We start from the raw sequence: 23,143 nt of genomic DNA on the forward strand, positions 1-23,143 counted from the left end.
TCACTTTTCAGTCGTAAGGGAAATGTAGGGCAGTGGAAATGATTTCAATCAGAGGAAAGCATATACTACTGGAAATTCTGAGTACTTTCACTGGAAGATTATGATCATCAGTATGTATGTTCAGAAATGCAATGCAAATTTGAATTAATTATAATTATATAGAAATGATTAGTATAATTTATACATCACATATTTCTTCTTCTTCAGGTAGACACAGCCCTACAGTGAATAGGAATGCTTAACCTTTCCTCATAGTGTTGGGTCATAGGAGAAGGTGGATACACAATACACGATTTCATTTAAGTAGTTGCACACCCTGCTCAAATTATGTGTAGGGCTCCAGCCTCTCTTTGTGTACTCACATCTCTCAGAGCAGAGCAGGGAACCGGAGGGGAGCTACATGCTGTGCTGGAAATGCGTAGGCGCCTCTGAAAGTCTACAAAAGAATTAAAGTGTCTTGGGCCCCTGCCCACCTCTCTGAACCTGCTCCTCTGCAACACAGTTTCTTACTTGATCGGTTTCCCTGGGCATCACAACTAACCTCAACATAACTGCACCCTGCAAAGCCTTGTGAGTGATTGTTCTGAAGTGGTACAAGCCAGTGTTGACATGACATAGTAAGAGGGACAAAAGTTCATGTTGGATAAAAACAAACAATGCCCATCACATACAAGAAGAGAAAAATACATCATTAGTCACCATCTACATCTAGTTTTTAGGTATCTAATCTTGTTATAAATTCTGGAAAACTGAATAAATGTTCAGGGTAGAAAAGCACCTTTCTACTACTTGAAAAAGATTGATAGAAATTTAGCAAATACTTATTTTTTTTTTTCTTTTCATCTGTTATTTAAAATCCTCAAACAGGAGGAGTTATAAATTGTAAAGACTATCCCAATACATTTTCAATTATATAACTAAATTAATGTAGAGACATTTAATTAAAGTTGCACTAGTTTTTACAAATGCAGTTAATTAAGCTGCTATCTAAAATTAAATCTATCCCAAAACCCTTTTGCATTTCTGCAGCTCATCTGATACAGAAATAATTAAAATTCTAGGAGTTCACCTATGCATCTGAATATTGCAAATTAAATAAATGAATAAATAAAGGAAAGACAAAACCAAAACCTGCTGAATTAGTTTGGGAGACTGCTGCTTCAATGGGATTTACACAATCCTCTGGGTGGGCAGTCAGCATGTGCAAAAACCTCAGAAACAAATCCAGGTTCTCAAATCTGCACAGACTTATTCATTCAGTATTAGAGGCCAGGTACTTCCGAAGATTTTTCACAAGTGAGGGATAATGAATTGACACGATCAGGAAACAAGGAGAAAAATCTTGCTGACTTGCATGTGCCTTCCACTGAAGTAAACAGGACCAGCACAGGCAAGACAAGCAGTACTTGTGAGCATGCTATCAGGGAGGTAAATTCATTTTCCATGACTGGAATACCTCTAATCTTCATTTTGGTGGCCTGAAACATCTCCTTCCTTTCCTTGTTCTCTTAGAGACTTCTTTCTGTCTTTGTCAGGTCCAGGCTTTAGTGGTCAGCTAAATAGAGTTTAAATACAGTCCTAAGAGAGTGACTCAAAATCACCACATTTTTTTTTAACATAACAAGTAAATGTTTGACTGTTGAGGTACTGGGTGATCCAGAGACAGACGTGCAGATAGCTGGGAGGTCTATCATTGCATTATTTAGGATCAGAGGGCAGTTTCTGGTTACTTCTTGGGGGGGGGGGGGGGGGGGGGGGGGCGGGAATACTAATTGACATACAGTTCAAGACAAATATTTATTGTAAAAGACACATTTCTCTATTAAAACCTTCATGAACTGCAGCAGAACAAGTGATGACTAAGTCAATGGGGTATTCAGGACTGAAACTTGGAGTTGGTCACTTCAACAGTTCACTCTGTAAGCTGGAGCAACCATGAGCACTGTAGAACAGCACTCAGGCAATATCAAGATTACTAATACATTGACATATCTTCTGTTATAGGTCCCTCAGGAGTTCTGAGAATATAGAATAAAATTGTCCTCTGAGGTTAAAGACAAAAATGAAATGCACAAAATGTAGCAACATTTTCTCAACAGACATTTATTTTCTTCTCTGTCAATAAAACTATGGAGAATACAATAATCAAACAGTTTTTTTCATGTGCTTCATGCACAAAGTCCTCTTCTGGGAAAGGCATGGATGGGAATACCATGTCTAATGTCAAAAAACTAAGGGTTCAGAAATAAAACAAAGTTGTCTTAATGATTTAGACACCAGATAGAAATCTGAACAGCTTAATTTAAAAAGGAGTATAATTCAGGATCTGGATATAATATATAATGCTAATGCGGCTCAGGCATCTGTCTAGACAAATAAATAAATAGTATGCAATTCTGTTTAAAATACGAATTCACATAGGTTTACATGCACACAGACTTCCACAGTGTTTAAATCTGCTATCTGAAGTACAAAGTGGAATTGCCCTATCATTTCATGTAGCATAAAAAGAAAGAAAAGAAAAATCAACAACCCTCCAGTGTGATATTAACATGCTAACATTTAAAAAGTCTTTGAACTCCATTTTGAAAACCCTTCTGTCCTTGGATGGGGAATATATATATATATTTTGTATACAAAAAATGAATGCTTTTCTTTTCTTCCATTGTAAAATCTGGAGAATGTATACAAATATCAAATGTAGTAAAAATATGTAGAAGCTTGCGGATTGATTAACCCCTGAAATTTATCTTTCTGCAGGCACTTGTATCACCCTCTCCTATCCTGAGCTTGCAACACAACAGGACTCCAGCAAATTGTGATAATCGCCTCTAACCCTAATCACCATTTTAATCAAAAGAGGTGGAGCAGCCTGGAATTCATACAGCAAGGCTAGCACCAAAACTGTCATTCTATTTGCTAAATACGCAGAGTATGCTGCTAAAAGGTTGAAATGGTTCAAACTTTTATTATCTTCACTAGATTACTTTCCAGCATTAATATTTGACAAGTAAAAGAAAAAAAATCATGAAACTGCTCCAAAGAGCCTTAGAATTCTGCTTAAAGTATGGCTGTATCTGTCACTAACTCTGATCTTAAGCAACCCCCAGGGAAACCAAAAAGTTGTGATTCATAAAACTGCCATGACTAAAAAAGCCTACCTCATCTGTACCTTATATTTCACTTTTCCTCTTTCCATCTCTTTCATATTACATTATAACTTTTCTGGTTTTGTACTCTGTTTGCTTGTTTAATGACTTTCTTCCTAGCCTTTTGTTTAAAAAGTAGTGGTATGATTGTAAATAGTATGACAAACAAGGAGAAGCTTGCATGAAGAGAAAGAAAGCTTCAAGGAGAAAGAGCAATGAGAGAAACTAAAAAGAGCATCAAGGAGATTGGAGGAATTGGAAGATTAAAGGGAAAAGCTGCAGACAACTCTGATTTTGAGCTAGAAGGGATTCAGCAGCTGTCATTAAAAACCTGAAGCTCTGCTTGAGATGTATTGATCAGACTATTTCAATGTTTTCAGCACAACTTGGAGGTCCCTATGTTTACTTCAGGTTATAGCAATGTGATAACCTACTCATGAATCGATAGTTGCACCAGCTAATAAATAAATAAATATATATACATATACATATATATATATACACACTTTTTTTTTTTTTAAAAAAAAAAAAAAAGGGATGACTGCCTTGTATTTATTCCTCTCATCATTTCCAGAAAGGGACTCTGCATTTCACTTGTTCTACTCACCTTCCCACTAGTAACAAAAGTTACTAGTAACAAGTATCAAAATACCATTTGTGCCAAACGAAGTCAGAAAAAGCTGAGTTTTTCTTTTTTCATTTTCCTTTTTTCCTTTTTCTTCCCTCCTTCCCTTTTTTTCCTTTCTTTCATTTATTCCTTTGATTTAAAGAGGACTGTTTATGCTTACAGCTCCTTAATATTGCAGACATATCCTAGCATGTATACCCCAGCAAGGCATGTAAAGATAATAGAGAAGATAGTATCTGTAAGTACAAAGTACTGGACAGTTGTAACCATTCCAGCTAGAACGGTAAGTGAAGAACATCATTATGCTATAGACAACTGCAGGAAGGCATGATTCTCGGATTTTGTATACAGTGTTCTAGTACTGATATACAAAATATATTTTCTAATGAGCAAACACTTCTTTTGGTAAGTAATATTGCTTAGACACTCCTTCTTTTCCACCTGAATGTGTCTCACATTTACTTTATATTTCACAATTCCTAATCACACAGGTCCTTTAAAATGTATTGTACTCTAAAATATAAATGTTAAAGACAAAAATGTGTGAGAGAATGATTCATGTCTCCTACATACCTGATATTACCCATTATTCTTGTAACACCCTTTTTGTTATCACTTCTTCTTGTATATAAAAACTTTTTGTATCTGTTTAATCAACAGGTAATTATATTAGATTTTGGGCAGAAGAGAGAAGGGCAAAAATGAGGAGACAAGAGCACGTTCATACTATCATTTGTTTTCCAACAGAAAGCAAAACACTCCCAAAGATTTCTCATTTCACACTGAGAAAAGAAGAAAGGTCTCTAAGTATGCGAATGACATTTTTGTTCTGATGTGACTGTTGTAAGAATAAAAATCCCTCAGCAATGAGCATGATTTATTTTTTTTATAATGCTCTAAGCTCAACAAACCTTCGTAGAAAATAGAATACTCTTAATTATGAATAAATTAACTAAATTAGTAACATGAGATGGATATGCAATTAAGGGACTGTTAATTGAAACTGGAAACACAGCTGTATACAGCTCAGATGAATCACACCAGTAATGACGCAGATGTTTATAAAATGTGATTATGTTTAGCAGGAGCATACTATTGAAACTCCCCAGCCTATTCTTATATTGTGTCGCTGAAATGGTTTTTAAACCCACGAACACCAGGAATCAGGATCTCAGGGATGGCAAATTAGGCTCCCTGGATATGTGAATTAGTGTTGTCTGAATGTCAGCAATTTAATTCTCCAGCTTTCAAAGAATGTAGACATGGGGCCAAAAACAAACATCTGTTAGTTATATGCTCATTCAAAAAGAAAAATATCTCTGGCAAGCTAGAGCTTGTCTGAATATGCGAAAGACAGTAAAATACAGTATCTCTAAGCAGTGACACTGCTGTGTGAATATACTGATCATGTAAATAATATAGCCTGGGAGCTCATGAAATCTACTTTGTTCACAACTGTGAATTCAACTTTGTAGAACTATTCCTCCAAAGAGATAGAAGGATCAGGAACAAATGGTATTTCCTATCTAAAGGCTTAAGAATTGGTTAGCCTTCTGAAAACAGCAAATCTTTTATGTATTTATTTATTATTATTTTTTTTAATCTTTCTTCTATTAGCTTTTACATCTTTTTTTAGGATGCTCTTCAATAAATACAAGAAATACAATAAGGGGGTTTTCTTCTGGCATCAAAAGGCACAAATGTTGCTCCTGGGGTGTTCAAGTATATCTGAGATATGCAAGCTCAAAAGGAATGCACAGTTGTGAAGGATGGCAGAGCAGCCAAAGCCAATAGCCAATCATGGCCTAGCTCCCACACGCCGTTCTGAAGTCTGCCTCACACCTCGTCCTTCCCATAGCAGTGCTACCACTGAATACCAAAATGCATATTATAGCATGCAAATGGTATACTTGAGTCTGTGATTTGTTTTCTGGTTCAAGTTCACAGACTAACAGTAGTAAATTTTACAGCATCCATATTCTCCTTAAATATATCCATGTTTTCAGTAAACATGCTGAATAATGTACTATCATAGTTTCTGTCCAAAAACCTTTCCATGTCCTGTTTTGTACAGTTTGCATCAGCAAAGCTCGATTAGTTTTGATTCAAGGGTTTTGGCCTGTATAATAATTATAAACACAAATGTATGTGAAATAGAATTTGTTTTTCTGGCTCCCTTCTTTAGGGAAGAGGACAGACCCTTACACTACGCAAACTACCAGAACTACTGTCAAATAGAAAGACTACTATGACTTGCATCAAATCAACACTACTTTATTCCCATTTATATCCCCTAAGCTTCATAAGGTTCACAGAAGAGAAACTTTTCTGATCCATAAATGGAGACTTATTTAAAATGTGTACATTCATGCACAAGGTAGTTAAGATAATTTCAAAAAAATGTGTTGAGTGTCATTGGTAACGCTAAAATTATCACTAAGTCCTGACACCATTAGACATCACGGGCTTATCCCATCAGTTGTGGGAATGACTGAACACAGTGTTGAAGAGAAAAGTGGTCATAATAAAACTAGATTTGTCTCTGTCTTTCAGAAACTTTATTTGCTAGGAGTTGACCTCCTATTCACTGATGAAGAAAAAGGATTAGGTCTTAACTTTTTCAAAGAAGAAACCTGCATGGTTTCTGCAAAAGACCAGTCTGGCATGTCACTAATCCAAATGTCATTCACAACTGAATGAAGTTATGAAGGCTTTATGAGAAAAATGTAAACCCTTTCTCTTAAAGGTAAACTTGGCCAGCCAAATTCCGGAGTATATTGCAGACAGCTATGACAACTGATGTGCAAACCAAATTCAGTTATCTTAGCTCTTTGGCTGGCAAAAGTACAGACAAAGTCAATTCAGGATTTGAAATGTGATGTTTTGAGATAAGCAACTGGAATGCTGGGATATACAAGAAACACAAAGCTATTTTATGGAAGACACATTCTTCTATTCTGAGTACCCAAAAAATCACTGCACTGCTGAAGCAGTGCTGTAATATCAGCTATATGTCAGATAAGTAGGACAGAACTCACTGTTTGTACAGATGAAAAAAAAGTCATAAATGAGTGTAGTGGAGGGGAAAGGACACAACACACTTGAGACCAATATAAGGAATTGGATGGGAGGAAGTGACAACATCAAACTACATCTAATAAACTATCTGCAAATGTAGACTTAGGTTTAATGTCCTAGCTTGATTAATACTAATTCTTCATGCTTTTTTTTTTTTTTTTTTTTTAAACAAACTGAGCTATGGCAGAGAACCAACTTCAAACATGTAAGAAAATAGAAGAAAAAGGTTGTGTCTTGAAGATATGCATTTGAGAATTCCCAAACAAAATGCTGTACACCAAAGAATTAATTTCCACAACATATAATTTGTCGGTTGCTATGATTCTCCAGGTACAAAGTACTATGAATAAAAATGAATTTGTAAACTTCAAGTCAAAACCCACAATTTATACTATGTTCTTCAACTAAGGGGTGCATTTCTAAGAGTCATTACAACATCAGTGGTTTATAAAGTAACAGCAAGAACAAGGATCAAATGGGTTAGATGAGCCACTGGAAGCAATGATCATCTCAAAATAATTCCTTTTACCTGTGTTTTCTCAGATGGATCCAATTTCAGAAGTATTTTATAGAAAACATTTGCACACAAAGCACATATGTGGAGTTCAGCTATTTTAAGTCTAAAATGCTTTCTCTTATACTGTTAACTTACTAATACAAGACTTCCAGACTACTCAGAATTTTCCATGCAAGGTCAAGACACTCAGCTTTACTCAAGGTGTGGTGAAAACTCCAGTGGCAATTTTAGAGGGCTCCTGTGAAAATATTCTGAAAATGACATGCATACAAAGGCTGGTTTTAAAGACATTTCATAACTTAATGCTAGTGACATTTTTTAGTATTTTAACCAACATTGTTAATAGCACTTTCTAAACTGGCAGAAATATCTTAACTTCAAGTCTTACCAAAGCAAGAAGATTTAGAAAATATTGCACACACTGTATAGCCTAAAGTCTGTAAAGGCTCTCTGTAACCTGCAAGTAGGCAGCCTGACATAAAAATACCTGCGGTAATATAATACATAATTGATACGTCAAGACAAAATGAATCAACGGAGGAAAAAAACATAAGGCTAACATGAACCTTTTGAACTTGAAATTTGCTTATTATTTCTCTACCTTAGGCTTTTAATCACTTCAAATGAAGTTTTATCTAAAAAAAATCCAAGCATTTCACAGAAAAGGATCAGCAAAAATGGGGAGAAAGAGGAATACTTTTTGCCAGGTTTACATTCTCTATCTCTAAAAACCTTTAACAGTACTTTGGCACCAGGACGTAGAATCTAAGAGGTTTTGTACTGCTTCCAATCACATTTAGAGAGGGCATTTACAGGGCAGCTCTTAACCTATGAATGCTCTGTCTGCAATAACCATGTTCCTTCCTATATCTGCTTCAAACCAAAGCAGGGCTGAATGGACAGATGATCTGTGTCAGCAAAGCACATCCCCTCCAGGCTACAGAGCCCAACTAGAGACTGCTACTACTCATCATCCCCCTGGTGTCAAGAGATAGCTGACAACAAATCCTACCCTACCTGACCCTATGCAGTCCTGTCCAACTTTATTTTATTTGAAAATCTATCCCACAAATTATGAGCTCTGACAGCTGTTAATGTTTTGGCAAGGAAAAGGAGCTGTGATATGGAAGTCAGGATTGAAGATCAACTTATAATTGCAAGTTTCATTTTGTTTTTGTCCTTGTTTGTTTCCACTGTTCTGACTGCTGGTAGCTTTGTACACTTCCCAGTTTTCACCCTGATGAAGCTCACACACTCTTACCTTAAACAACAACTAATTTTCATATTGAGAAGTCTAAACATAGCTGATTGGAATCAGGTCACACACCTAAAAAGGTGTCAAAAAAAATCAGGCCATATTCTCTTGATGTTGACAAAATATGAAGCAATCTGTGCAATTTCTGCATCTAAGTCAAAAACTCTTAACTCCCATAGTCTTTGCAGAACTGAAACATACAACTTTAATTCCCCTAGTGTACTTTCCTTGTCAAAGGGACTTCTACAGAAAAAAAAAATATATATTTTTGAGATGTTTGGGTATTATGGATCAAGAATATGAATATTCCCATCTTCAGTACAATTTCAAGAGTGACTAATAAATAAGTTAAAGAGCAGCATACTTCATTTAGCTAAAACTATTTGGCCAAAAAGCAACAAAGCTAGTGGATGCTGGTTTTCAGTGAATGTATTTTCTATAGTATTGTAACCTCAGTTTTCCCCACTATTCTAAATATAGTGTTGTGTGACTTATATAGACGTGTGCTGCCAAACATAATCTATAAATGCTGACAGGTGGAAGTAAACTGCATAAGTCTCATTTTGTTAAGAAACAAGACTAATGGATAACAAATACTATGCCCATTCTCTTCCTATCATTTATACAATAACCAGATAAATCAGAATATACTTAAAGGCTCTACACTAAGTTACAAAATTTAGGTTGCACATATAAGATGCATTTTCTTGCATTTCCTAGATTTTCAGTGTTTTCCTTTTTAATTATAAACAGTGATTTTTTATTTTTTTTTAATCAAGTATAAACATATATAAGAAAAAACACATCAAAAGAAATTTCTACATGCATATTGAAATGGAAATATAGAATAGGATAAATTACCGTTCTGCACGGTTCTTAAAAACAACAAAAAAAAATCTTTTGCTCTTGAAAGAGGACAAAATTATAAAATAAATGAAATAAAAAAGAATAACACAACTCTAAAATGAATGTATTTCCAACCTAGAAATTCTGTGATTCTGTGATTCTGTGATTCTATTTTCTATAACAAAACCAAAAACTTTTACAGTTTTATCAAACTGAAATTCATCACATAGAACATTATAATTCTAACATGGTTTAATATTTTTTTGGGTGTGTTAGCATGGCCATTGATGATAACCATGTCTGCTTACACTTACTGACACACATTCTTTCACTGACTGCCCTACACATGCCACAAAGAACAATGACAATGTCCTCCCATTTCATTAAGAAAGCTTTCCAATTTTTGACACACACATCATTAAAAGAATTGATTCCCTAACCAGATTGCTGGCATTTCTCCACTCACCTGCACAAATAAATAAATAGGATCTCTCAAGAATGAATCAACTGTAAAATGAATCTATATGCATATTTTTGCAGACAAACATTGGGCAAAACTGAGACTCAGGCCACTAGAAATGAAGAAAAATACATGGCTATATGACTTCTGAAGCCAAGTGGCATAGCCAATTAAATAAATGAGATACCATTCATGAACCATGACAGCTGTGGGTTTGGCGGAAGTCCCATTTCTCATGGAATATACAAAATTTTTTTACTGAAAAGTCTGATGGGAAAACTCAGCTTCCAAAAAGGAACAAAAACTCTGTCTTCTCAGAAGGGGGAACCTGAAACTACTACAATAAGATTGAAAAGAACTATGATTTTAGCAACACGTTAATTAGTCTAATTATAGATGAGCCAGAATTTTGGTCCCAGATCTTTAGAAAAGTTGTCTCTTGCTCTCATCAACTACTTACAGATGACATAAGTCAAAACATAGCTAAAAAGGAAAAAGTAGAAAAAAAAAATTAATAAAATTACAGAATAAGAAGAGGAACTGCCAAGGTTATAGAAAGATAATAATACTGGAATATAAAAATTGGAATCCCTTCATCTCCTGTAGGGGAAGAAACATCTATCTTGTTACAGTTGCATTAGCTGCCACTTTATTCATTTTTATCATTGCCTCAGTTTACACTCACTGTTTAATTTGGAAATAAATAACTTTCCTTGTAATGCAAGATTTGCAGAATCTTAAGGAAGATTTCCCATTTAAGTATATGAATATATCTTTCATGTATAAGATTCACACACAGTAACTAGAAATTTGGACAACTGAACTGTAAGAGAACTGGAAGAGGTTTTTATTTTTCTTTGGAAAAAGTTATAAAAGAATGCCCTTCATCATATTCAAATCTTAATTAAGCGATTTAGACCTGAAAAACACTTTTTAAACCATTACCATGCCATGTATACATAAATAGACAAAGGATCTGAGAATCTGGTAAAGTTGTCTCAACTAACTGTGAATGTCCTGAATAAACATTTCATTTTCCTTCACACTTCTGCAATATATTAAGGAAAATACAATGACACAACTTCAAAATGTGAAGCAGTGATGCAGAAAAAATAAAAGTAAATAACTTTATAAGAAAAAAAAAAAAAGTAAATAAAAAATAAAAGCGATCCTTAAGTACTGGCTTTTACTTTTATTTTATTTAATTACATTTTTTTTTTATTTAATTGCATTTACTTACATTTACTTATAACATTACTTCCCTGCTGTGGGAGCTACACCAGCATATACCAGCGCATGCATAAATGCACACTCTCTCTCATACACCCTGTTCCTAAAATTCCAAGCCAAGATACAGTGCAGTGATAAGATACAGTGAAGTATATATTTTTAAGTCTTTCACACGACAAAGTAAATGAATGTGAAACTTAAGTGATAAGTAAACAAAATTTCCAAAAAGGCTGGAAACTTTTCAATATTTAACTTATAGTTTGTTCACCTTAATTTCATAATAAATCTTAATATTTTTTCTGCTTTAGAGATCAACTTATAAAATCCCCTTCTGAACAGCTTTAATAGCAGTACCAAATCTTGCTCATCACTGAATGCATGTAATGCCTTGTAATTTTACATTTGATTGCGAGGATGTTACTTTAAAGGCTCCACTGCAGAATCATTAATCTGCCCACGCAGAAAATATTTAAAACCACTGCTCCTGCAAATTATTTAAACTATAGTAAAAGGAATGAAGGAGCTAAAGTAAACTGTCTTGTGTGAATCTTCCACATACACTACAAAAATGTCAGTAACACATGGATAAGTCAGTTAAAAGAAATGATCACATGATATATTTGGCAGCAAGAATTTCTAAGTATTAATATTAAAAAGTAAATAAACTTTTACGAATTTTAACTGTATAAGAACTTTAACTGCATGAAAAACTGGGTTAACTGATTTCTACTTCTTGATAAAAGAAGTATATGAAAATACAGTGTTAACTTTACCTCCCGTTTTCTCAAAGGAACAGAATTATTGAATGTGCTTTTCCAGTACCAACCTGTTTCCTCTTTCATTCCTTTAGTAACCCTTTAGTTCCCCATAGAGAAAACAACCACACAGAAGAAAAAAAAAAAGGCATCAGAGCAGCACAAAGAAAACAGCTATGGGAAACCTACCTGTAGCACCTTCCACCTTGTGTTCAGATCTTCCACACAGCTGAGATTGTATGGGGAGAGCTGAATATCAGGGGGAGTGAACCGGTGAGCCAGCTCATTGACTTGATGCACCTTCTCTTTAAGCGGCACAATTTCAGCTCGATAAACCTGTGCAAATTAAACATTGTAAATAAAGATAAGAAATAACTTCAAAAACTATTGTCTCTGCTACCAGCTGATCAGCAAAATAAAGGTGTTCCATGCTGCTGAAAGGAAGGGGTGCACTAGTCATGAAACAGGTAAGTCTTCTCATATAACAGCATGGGCTGTAGGACTCAAGGGTAAGGCCTAGCATTTAAGAAGGTGATAGAAATTTGGAGCCTTCACTGCAATTTTTGGCTGGTTAAACCAAATCCCTAAGCAGAACACCCACTGGACTGTTCACTGTAGTGCAAGCTTCTCTCTGTCTCATTGTTTACATGTGCATGATGTGTTCCTCAGGGTAGACAGGAGGGACAAATGCTCTTTAATGCATGAAAGTGTGGGAAGACTGTGGTACCCAAATACATTGAATTAAAGAAAGAAAGAGAAAAAAAAAAAAAAAAAGCAATGCTTCAATTGTGTTCATGGTCTTACCTGGGGTATCTTGTGTATTACATATAAAAAGTTTGAAGAGAGGAGAGAAAGAAGAGGAAGTAGAGGAGAGGAAGGAAGGGAGGGAGGGAAAAATAACAACAAAGCAGAACCTTCTTTCTATGAATACCAAACTAGCTTTCATGACTCATATTTCAGAAAAATAATGTATCTTGTGAGACGACCATTAGAACTATGCATAAGAACAGTCCGATTAATAATTTCAGAAATGTATGTGATAACCAAAAGCTGCTAGTTGCTGTCTCTTGATTTTAAAATCAACAACCTGCTGATGATGCTACCATGATGTATTAGAATAAATTCAGATAAATTCAGGGCACCATGACTCCACTGAAGAGACGTTGCTCTATGCAGATTTCCCACTGTTCCATATCTATCTTTTCTAAGGAGACATTTATGAATCTTTTACATGACAAATAGTGTCAAAATGTACCAACGAGCCATTTCTAAGGGGAAAATTCTGTCATTTTCAGGACCACTTTTTCTTGCCCTACGATGTCTGCTCACAAAGGCAGGATAATTTATTTGCTGTATTAGTCTTGCTTTCCAGCTCCTTTCTCTCAGCATTTTTAATACAGAACACATATGGTCTGCATCTCATTTTGGGTAATCAGAAAACCTGAAATGATTTCCTAATAATCATTTCACCAACATGTGATGCAAACATCAAAAATCCTCACAAAGTATCTCTGTAAACCTTAAATGTAAATTGTATTAAGACACTCACAGACATTAGGATGTCTGTGTACATGAACGGTACAGTGTACATGAACTGTACTAAAGGCAAACAGCATTGAAAAATCGTTCCTCAAATTTCTCTCAAAAACAGATTTGTGTCCTCTAATTATGCTAAATTGCCCTACAACATAAGGAGTTAGATAGACTTCAATGGCATTCATGTATAGTGAGGCATTCATGTATAGTGAATAACTAAATATAAATTCATAAAATGCACAAACAGAAGTGATGGGCATTTTGTAAAGCTAAATGCAGAGAATGACACAAATGCCATGATATGACAGAAGAGGCATGTATCACGTTCATGCCATACAATTCACTTCTCCATCACACCTGTTTCATACCACTGGAACACAGATGATGTTACTGGGAAGAACACAGATTTATAGTGTCGTGAGGAGAGCAAGACCAGAGGTAAAAAGAAAAGGAAAAAATCTAGCATGTTTGATTTTATCCCACAGAGTTATATATTTGCTTAATCTGATCATTTAAGCCAATAATTGAGTTCAGAAGAACAAAAACATGCTTTAAATATAGGCATTTGTTCCAAGGCTGGAGATATGTATATCACAGTGTGAGAATTTAGCTTGCAAATAATTATTTCACTTTTTTTTTTTTTTTTTTTTTTCTATGACTTGTCAGATTTAGTGGCCTAGGGTCTCTGGCCACAAGTCTGTCATTTATGATTGGGATGGTCACATGGGTTCTGCCAGTGTTACCTGCTTTCCAAGATGAGTGAACATCTTTTAGCTAGTGATACCAATGCCCACATTGTATATGAATTTAAAATACTGTTAGAAAAAATGGAGAGCATCTATTGCAAAGATCAGTTTCTGCACTAAAACAGTTCCTGCATTAAGCCAACTTAATTTGCTATTAATTTCTATGTCCATAGGATCAAGCTTGGATTGAAAAATTCATTGCCCAGGCAAAGCACGTACGTTTAAGCTTAAACACTGATTGTTTTTAAGCATGCACTGAAGTATCTTGCTGATTTCAGACCAATTATTTCAATCTGTAATGTTGACTTGAAAATACTGGTCTCACTTAGGATTGACACAAATGATTCTGTAAATCATACAATCATTATACCTAAATTAAGGTGAAATAGAAGATCTGTCATGATTTGTCAACATGTTTTAGTGAGCATACTTTATTTTACAGAGAGAGAAAGCTTATGAACAGAAGCAAGTCATGAGATAAAATAAATAAATAAATAAATCAAAGAAATACATGAAAGTAAATATGAAAACATATCTCCCCGTATTTTGGACATTATTTCCTTATTAATCGTTTTTTTGTTTCTTTAGGAATATTGACTTTTGCAGTTATGCTAATTTTCCAACGTACAAAATATAATAGCATTTTCAATGTCTCTAAATTTGATAGTCTGTTTTCTATTATTACTAAGCCTGAGTTTTTACTAGCATTTGTGTTAGTTATAATGACCAAAATTTGTAAGAAACACCAAAACCGAAAGAATTCTAATTAATGCATGACTATCTAATTAATGCCAATAATTTTACAATTAAAAACTGAAGACAGAAAATAAAAAAAATATCCTTAGGAAGACTTGTCATGTGATATTGTATGATTAAAAACATCAGCCACTACAATATTATGGTGAGCAACAGTTTATCACAAACAGTCCACCAGTCCATCAGTCCACTAGAACCATACATGTTTCTAGAGCTAGGTTTTTGTTTTCGTTTCAGTGAAATTTTGTATGAATTAATTTTTTTCCCACACCAAGTATTCAAACAATTTTAAGAAATAGTAATCATTTATGTTATACAATAATTTTCATCTATAGAAGCAGAAATTTGGAAATTCTACTTACCTGTGATTTTCATCAGTATGATTAAAATCTTTTACAGTAATGTTTATATTTTTAATAATCAGTTTGTATTCAGACTCTTTCATTTTTCCATTACTTTTTCTTTCTACATAAAAAATACCAAACCTATCATATGTTCATAGCAAAAAAAAAAAAAAAAAAGTTAACTATAGTGTTGGTAATTTAAAAACAAATGTACATGGTGAGTAGTATTCCACTACCACAACAAGAAGCCTATTTGAACCAATTAAATGGCTCAGGATGTAAATGACTTCTCAGTGTGAACAGCGATAGGAGAAACAGCCCCAAATTATCTTCATTATGACTGTCCCTATGCAAGAAAGAATTTCAATGCTATGTGCTACTGTAGGTGGTAGATTGGATTTTAAATGATCCGTACAGTCCTGTTAGAAAATATTTTAAAAAGCTTTGGAAAATTAGCAAGGACTCTGGAAGACATACCACAGCCAGCCAAATAGTAGGAGTCTAGAGCATAACAGCAGCCATAACGAAAAAAGCAGCAGCTAGATGAAAAGCTCATCTTGCCCCTCCTGTCTCTGAGAGCAACTTTTGCTTGGGGAAGAAGGAAAGTCTGGGAAACCTTGAGTATCCCTGCTCCTTGCTGTACTCTTCCAGCTCAGCAATTTTGGGGCTCAGAGATTCTGGAGCCAGAATTTGTCTCTCTTTTTCAATTAGATCTTGAAGAATTATTCTTACATGAAATTATCTACTTGATTTTTGAACTAACATAGGCTTTTACCATCCAAAATAATCTATAAACTCAATGTTTAGAATGTTTAGGTTAAAGAACCACCTCTTATGTTCTTTTTTTTTTTTTTTTTTTTTTTAATGTATCACTTGAAATCTTCTCCCATTCTTAGCTGCTCATGAGAGACAATAATCAATCTTTCTTAGCAGACTTTCTTTGTGCTATTCCAGACTTTATAAAACCTTTAACATATTTACTCCTTCCAGGTTTATATTCAAAAATTGACATATCCAATTAAATGTGTATATAAAGAAGATATTTAGATCTGAGCTAGTCACCATATAGTGCCTGTATATTCAATCACTGATCAAAACAGAAGCTGAACATAACATATATTTTTTTTTTTACTATAGGACGGCATGAATCACATTCTGAATTACAGAGATTAAACTGAGAAGATTTGCATTCACTAGAGTGGGAACCTAGACAACTAGATCATACACAGACACCTACCTGGCAGATGTGAAATTACACAAAATAAATCATGCTCCTACTTCATTTTTACTGTCCTTGTGCAGGAGCTTTCCATACTTTTGATCTGATATATTTTTGAAATTGGTGGACTAGAACACTGCCTACAATATACAAGATACAAGGTCTTATACCATGGTATAATGATATTTTTTGCTTTACCAAGTATTCCTAACGTTTGATTTGGCATTCTGAATAGTGGTGAGTATTAAAGTGCTGGAAGTGCCAAGTGGTTTCAGAAAACCAGGGCTTACAATTCCAAGATCTCTCTCATGACTGTTAAAGGAATATTTAAAAGGGCTAAATGAGAGCTCATTACTGTGCATATAAAATTGGGATTAGTTTTCTAAATGCATTGCTTAACATTTATCAACACTGATTTTCATCTGCTACCACTTTATTTCCATCCAGTACTGTGAGGTCCTTCTATAGGTGTTTGCAATTCATCCCCTCCTGAAGGGCTTTAAATAGGTTTGTATCATCAACATGATATGTCACTGTGTTATTCATTCTCCTTTTCAGTTCATTTATGTGCATACTAGACAGAATAGACCTTCTTGAGTGCAGTGGCACTCATTAGGAAAACTGAACGTTAACCTCTGCTTTCTATTTTCTGCCTTTTACAGGAAATAAATAACTAGATAAGTGGTTATTAATCCTTATCCTTTCTCTTGTATCCCACAGTATTTTTAGGTACAATATTTTTGAAATCATTTTGGAATCCCCAAACGCCAATACCCCATTGTCGACATGCTCACTGTTTTCTTGAAGGCACACTAAGAGATGTATGGCTTACCTACTTTTACAAAAGCTACATTGTCTCTTCTACAGTATACTTTTTTTCACAAATTTCTTGGTTTGTAGGTCCACAGTCCTGATTATATGCACTATAGATGGATGTACTATAGATGCTATATTTGCCACCTTCCAGTCCTCATAATATACTAATTTTAAGCAATAAAACAGTGTTACTAGTAATAGCTGTTTTATTCTTTAATTTCATTAGAACTCTTGACTGAATAATTACCTAGTTCTGTAACATGGTAGTCTTAATCTTATTATTTTGTTCTATGGATACTTTTTAAAAACATATTTTTTTACACTTTTCTTTAGTCACCCCAGCTTTCAAGGTCTTCTGAAAATCCTTCTATTTAAAGGAGATGGATTTATTTTCGGCTTCCATCATAGTGTCTCCATGGTGTCTTCAAATTGTACTCTTCTTGGATTCTTTTAAGCAGAGTTCCTCATCTGTGTATAGTTCTCCTGCGAACTGAATGTCGCTGTGGTGGATAGTTTTATTATTTTTGTTTTTGATTTGTTTTTATTTTGTTTTATCCCTGCAAAAATGTTGACCTTTAGTCCATAATGATCCGTATTATGATAGCAATGTTTTGAACCTGTATTGCTTAGTACCATGCCAAATATTTCTTCTCCCATTTGTGGCCACCCTAAGAGGTTACTCCATGAAGCATTGATTTTTTTTTTTTTTATATATATCTAAAAATGTAATCTTAAAAGCATGCTCTAACAAGGCACTTACTGTAATTTCCCTTCTTTAAATGTCTCCCTTACCAATTATCTTCTTAGTGTTCCCTAACACTCCATATTTTCTATTTGGCGATGGAATTTCAAATTCCAAAGGATTTTAGGCTAGTTTGATAAAATTAATTCACCTTTGTGATTTGATTCCTAACCTTCATAAAATATAGCATTAGGCCATCACTGTCAGAAACTTAACTCTTTCTTTACTGTGCAATTTGTAACTTGGATGTTACAACAGATGTTACTACTTACTTATTTCCATCAGTTTTCTGATATGTGCATATTACAGTTATGTTTGAAACCAAGTATTTTCATTCCCCCGTCTTATCTTTTCAGCTGTGGTATTTTTAACCCGAGATGATCACACTGAATTATATGCTTTCCATGCTCATCTATCCCTTGAAGACCCTTTTAGAACTCAAGTGCCAGTAGATTGGTTTCCTACTTATTTCAGAATATGCAGATTAACCACTCTCTCCTACTCACTCACCCTCCACCCCCACAATCATTTTCAGGTCCTTTTCCATTAAAGTTGCTAGTGCTTTGGGTATCCTGTTGAATAAACAAATAAATTTAAAAAACTGTAAAAGCCACCACACAGCCCTCAACTCTTTTTGGAATACCAACTCTCTGAGCAAAGAGCAAAGTTGTTTAAACATGATTACTTTGTTGTTGCTGTTGTTGTTATTGTCCTTCTACGCATGTCCTATTTCACATGCCATCTTGTTTTGTTTTTGTTTTTCCTTTCTTTTGTTTATTGGTCTCTATCATATAGAAGAGCACTGACTTCCCCTTTGGAAGGCTGCCCAATGATCAGAAGGGAGCTAAAGATACAAAAGTCTAAGTTTTTATACATAAAGACCTCACCAAATGGAGATGCCTTTTGTCAATGCCATGAAAAGGACATGTTTTGTTTAGGATTCATAAATCAGTTTCTTGAAAACTGTAAGGAAATTCATGACTCATTTAAGTGGAAGAGTAAATAAACAGTGAATTAGCTTATTTCAATAACAATAGAGATATTATATACTTTGCTAGCCTCAGGGAGTTTCCATCACAAAATTCATAAGTGAAAATTCAGGAAGGAATATTGACTATACAATGCACAATTTCTGTTTCTTGACCCCTCTTCTCCCTCAGCCACATGTGCAACAGCTGATAACGAGCCGAACATAGAATTCATGAATCCAACCAAAATTAAATCAAGGGCCTGTAACTTCTGTCCCACTGAAGTTAATGGAATAGTGTGACTAAATTCCCCTATGTCACTTGGAAAGGATACCCTGAAGAGGAAGTGTATTCTCAGAACAAGACTTGTTCTTTATGCAATGAGAAAAAAATGTCAAGTAAAATACAGGCTGGCTTTTATTTATTGTTTGCTAACGTGAATTGTCAGTGCTTCAATAAAATTGCTTTTTCTTTTACCAAGCTGATTCTTACTGATCCCTCTATCTACCATATATGTTTAAATGTAGTCCAGCACAGAGAACCTCAATGCCTTGTCAGAGCAGACAGCAACAATGCAGCTGTACCGTGAGCAAGAAATTACTGTTGCTTAGCATTCATATCGATAAAAGGAACACAAAAGCATGTACATAGTAAGTCATATTCTCATGTACAAGTCAGTAGTACTGAGACTGAGTTTAGCTGTGTTTGTATTAAAAATTATATTAAATAAACAGAAACTATCTAATAATTACCATCTAATAAATACCATCTAATAATTTTCAATCATTACACAATTGTTCAATCATGAAGTTAATAACAAGTAATTGAGATTTTCAACAATGATTTTCAAATCCAGTCACTACTCTTAACATCTCCTAGTTATTTGAAATATTTTTTACAATGAAAAATAGCTTGGGAGCAGTTTTTTGTGTGTGTGTTACTTTTTTTTTTTTTTTTTTTTTTTTATGGCCTTAACAACACTTTAAATTATGTTTACAAGCTTAGGAAAATCTCTGTAAGACCATATGTAAACAATTATGCTACAACTATAAACATTGCTTTCCCACTATCTTCTCCTTATCCTATACACATTACTAAAGATCAAATGTTCTTAACATTTCACATACACATGTACGGAGGGATCGTGAATTTCATCAGATATATAACAATGCCCATCAGATATATAACAATGCCCATAAAGCAAAATCAAAGGAGACAAAGTTCATTTTACCAAAGCACGTAATACTTCAAATGTTCATCTCTAGCTTCTGGAAATGAGTCTCTGTCTTTTCTTTTTGGTTATGGATGAGACAGGAATAGATGCCTGCCTAAGATGTTAAAGGCAATTTGGTTTCAATCTCCACCTTTTCTTCTCAGATTTTATGGCCTGGCAATTACAGCAATTACAGGCTTGATTTGAACACTATACAGGTTTGCTCTGAGTAATACATGGGAAATTGATCTCAAAGCTAATTTCTCCCTAAGATGGTATATACAAGACTTCAGAAGATAGGAACCTCTTTCACAGAGCTTGAGGTGGGACTGAATGACCTGTCTTCTTTCCTGCCCTTCTTGAAGATGGGACTGACATTTGCTATCCTTCAGTCTTCAGGAATCTCTCCAGTCACTTGACCTTTTTAAGGTAATTGAGAGTTGCAGTGACATCTGCCAGCTCACCCAGCATTTGTGGGTTCATCCCATCAAAATGCATGGACTTATGTACATCCAGAATTATGAGCAAGAGAAATTCGTCCTCTTATATATTCCAATTATATGTTCTGACACTTATTAATATGAAGCACTTCTCAAGAAAAGGACAATGTTTTCCCAGATCTGTGAGACACACACAGAGCAGTGGCCTCATACCAGCCTGTCATTTTCTTTGAGTTCTCTCACATGGAAGAGTCTCCCATTAAGACAGATCTGTGCTAAACCTCAATTCTCATAAGCAGTGCAAAAGACAGAAAAGGATATCTGGCAATGTGATGAACATATGAGATGGCTTATGGAGAAAAGCCCTCATGTGTCAAATGAACTTGTGGTGTATTGGGTTTTTATACCACCAGCAGCTGCATCAGAGCAGCATCCACTTGCACAGTGAGATGAGGTCTTCTTATACCTCAGCCTCAGCAGGTTCCCAGCACTGACATTTCAAAGTTCAAATAGTTCAAAGGGAAGAAAGAAATAAAATGCCTTTTATTCCAATCCCATTCTGAATTCTGTATCTCTGAATCTGATAAAACATTAAATTTTCCAGAAGGTATTTCATTCCTACAACTTTGAAAATGAAATGTGTATTTGCTAAAAAGTAAGGATATTAGAAGTGGAATATAATAAATAAATAAGGAACAAATACCACTAATTATTTTTCTGATTTATCAAAGGGGAGAAGCCAGAGGAGGTTCAGACTGATATCAGGAAAAATTTCTTTACCATGAGGGTGGTCAAACACTGGAACAGGCTTCCTAGTGAAGTGGTTGATACCCTGTGCCTGTCAATGCTCAAGAGGTATTTGGATAATGCCCTCAATAATGTAGTTTAACTTCTGATTAGCCCTGAAGTGGTCAGGCAGTTGGGCTTGATGATCTTTGAAGGTCCCTTTCAACTGAACTATTCTAGTCTATTCCACTCTATTTGGAGCAATTTAATAACTAGAAAGAAAGACAGAAAGAAAGACAGACAGACATTAGGATGTCAACAAATAGAAGCACATTAATAGGTGGAAATATCCTGAAAAACATATCACTTTGTTATGATCAGGGCTGCTATGAACTTTTGCAGTTTTATGATCCCTGAATAAAGACAATCCATGCTATTGCGTTGTAATGTATTCTGAAATTTTGTTCTCCTGCATGGAGGGGGAAAAGTACATTGCCACATTTTGCTTGTAATCCACTGTTAGAACTATAGCCATGACATGGCAAAGGCTATCCTTGCTAAATTGTCCATAAACAGTTCTGCACCATTTTTTCACATAATCAAAGTCACTCAGTTATTTTGTGACCAAGAGGCTAATATGGCAATTACGAGATGGAGTGCCTAGGAACCAACTTAAAGCTTTTCAAATTGTAATCTCAAAGTCTGACACACACTGCTTGGAAGACATTGAAAATATACATTTTTACAAGGGATTTTTACAAGGGAAATTTTTTAAATAGTATGGTTTCATTCAGCACTATTAAAGCTAAAAGCACTTGAAAAGATAAATATGTTAAAGGTCCTTGAGCTTCACTCAAATCTACTTCTAAACCATTGGTCTTTACTAGTTAACTAGTAAACAATGTGTATTAAACATACACAAACATAGAAGGTTGAGTAATGTATGTTATCAAAAGCTCTTTCAGGCAATAGAGACTCACACAAATTCTCCTTGCCCTAACAAAAAAATAAACTAAAAAATCTACTATAAAGTAAATCCCTATTGTGTTGTAAGGCAGCGTGTTATTTTAAAGGTAAATGTAGTATTTCACAGACAAAAAAGAAGGAAGCAGTTTAAAACAGGTTACATCATGATATTACAAACCACAGCAAGCTTCCAGACATCAGCAGGCAGAATTTGTATTTCTAAACCTAAGATGAAAAATATAGATTGCTGGCATGGAACATGCCATTCAACAGCTAGCTTAAATGCTACTAAGACAGACTCTATTCTGACATGCAACTAACATTAAAAGAATTCAGACCAGAAGCTTCAAAAACTCTTCCTCTCCTTTTTAATAAAAAAAACCATACACAGATTAAGAATTTTTACTACTTTTAGAAAGGGAGACTTTTTTTTTTTTTTCCTTTGCAGAGCTTAATACCAGAAGGAGTTGTTATATTTCATCCAACCTGTAACCTCCAAAGAGTGCAGATCAGAAAGACTGTTGAGTCCTTTCCTAATCTGGTATTTTCCATTTTTTAAATTAATATTATAACTCTCTTCTTCACCACTACTATATGATGGGTGGGGTGAAACTTCAATCTCCAAGACAAGGTGGAAATTCCTTGGCTTCTTCTTTCTAATGAGAACATCCTCAAAAACACCAGAAAATGGAATACATTTTTAAAGTTAGACTTTAGGAGAACGTAACCTAGAACAATTTACTTTTTATGCTA

The 23,143-nt window shown here is 34.6% G+C and overlaps 1 protein-coding gene across 10 annotated transcripts in view; it reads right to left on the reverse strand.

Moving 5' to 3' along the window:
* Nucleotides 1-23,143, reverse strand: part of DMD (dystrophin) — a 1,234,381-nt gene that overhangs the window by 150,419 nt on the left and 1,060,819 nt on the right. For all 10 annotated transcript variants that reach the window (XM_084305928.1, XM_084305932.1, XM_084305933.1 and 7 more), the window contains one exon: nt 12,108-12,254. In XM_084305928.1, the coding sequence (XP_084162054.1) occupies nt 12,108-12,254 (147 nt within the window). The remainder of the gene's footprint in view (nt 1-12,107; nt 12,255-23,143) is intronic.

This window comes from Netta rufina (genome assembly GCF_964035555.1).
Source record: "Netta rufina genome assembly, chromosome: 1".
Lineage (NCBI taxonomy): Eukaryota > Metazoa > Chordata > Aves > Anseriformes > Anatidae > Netta > Netta rufina.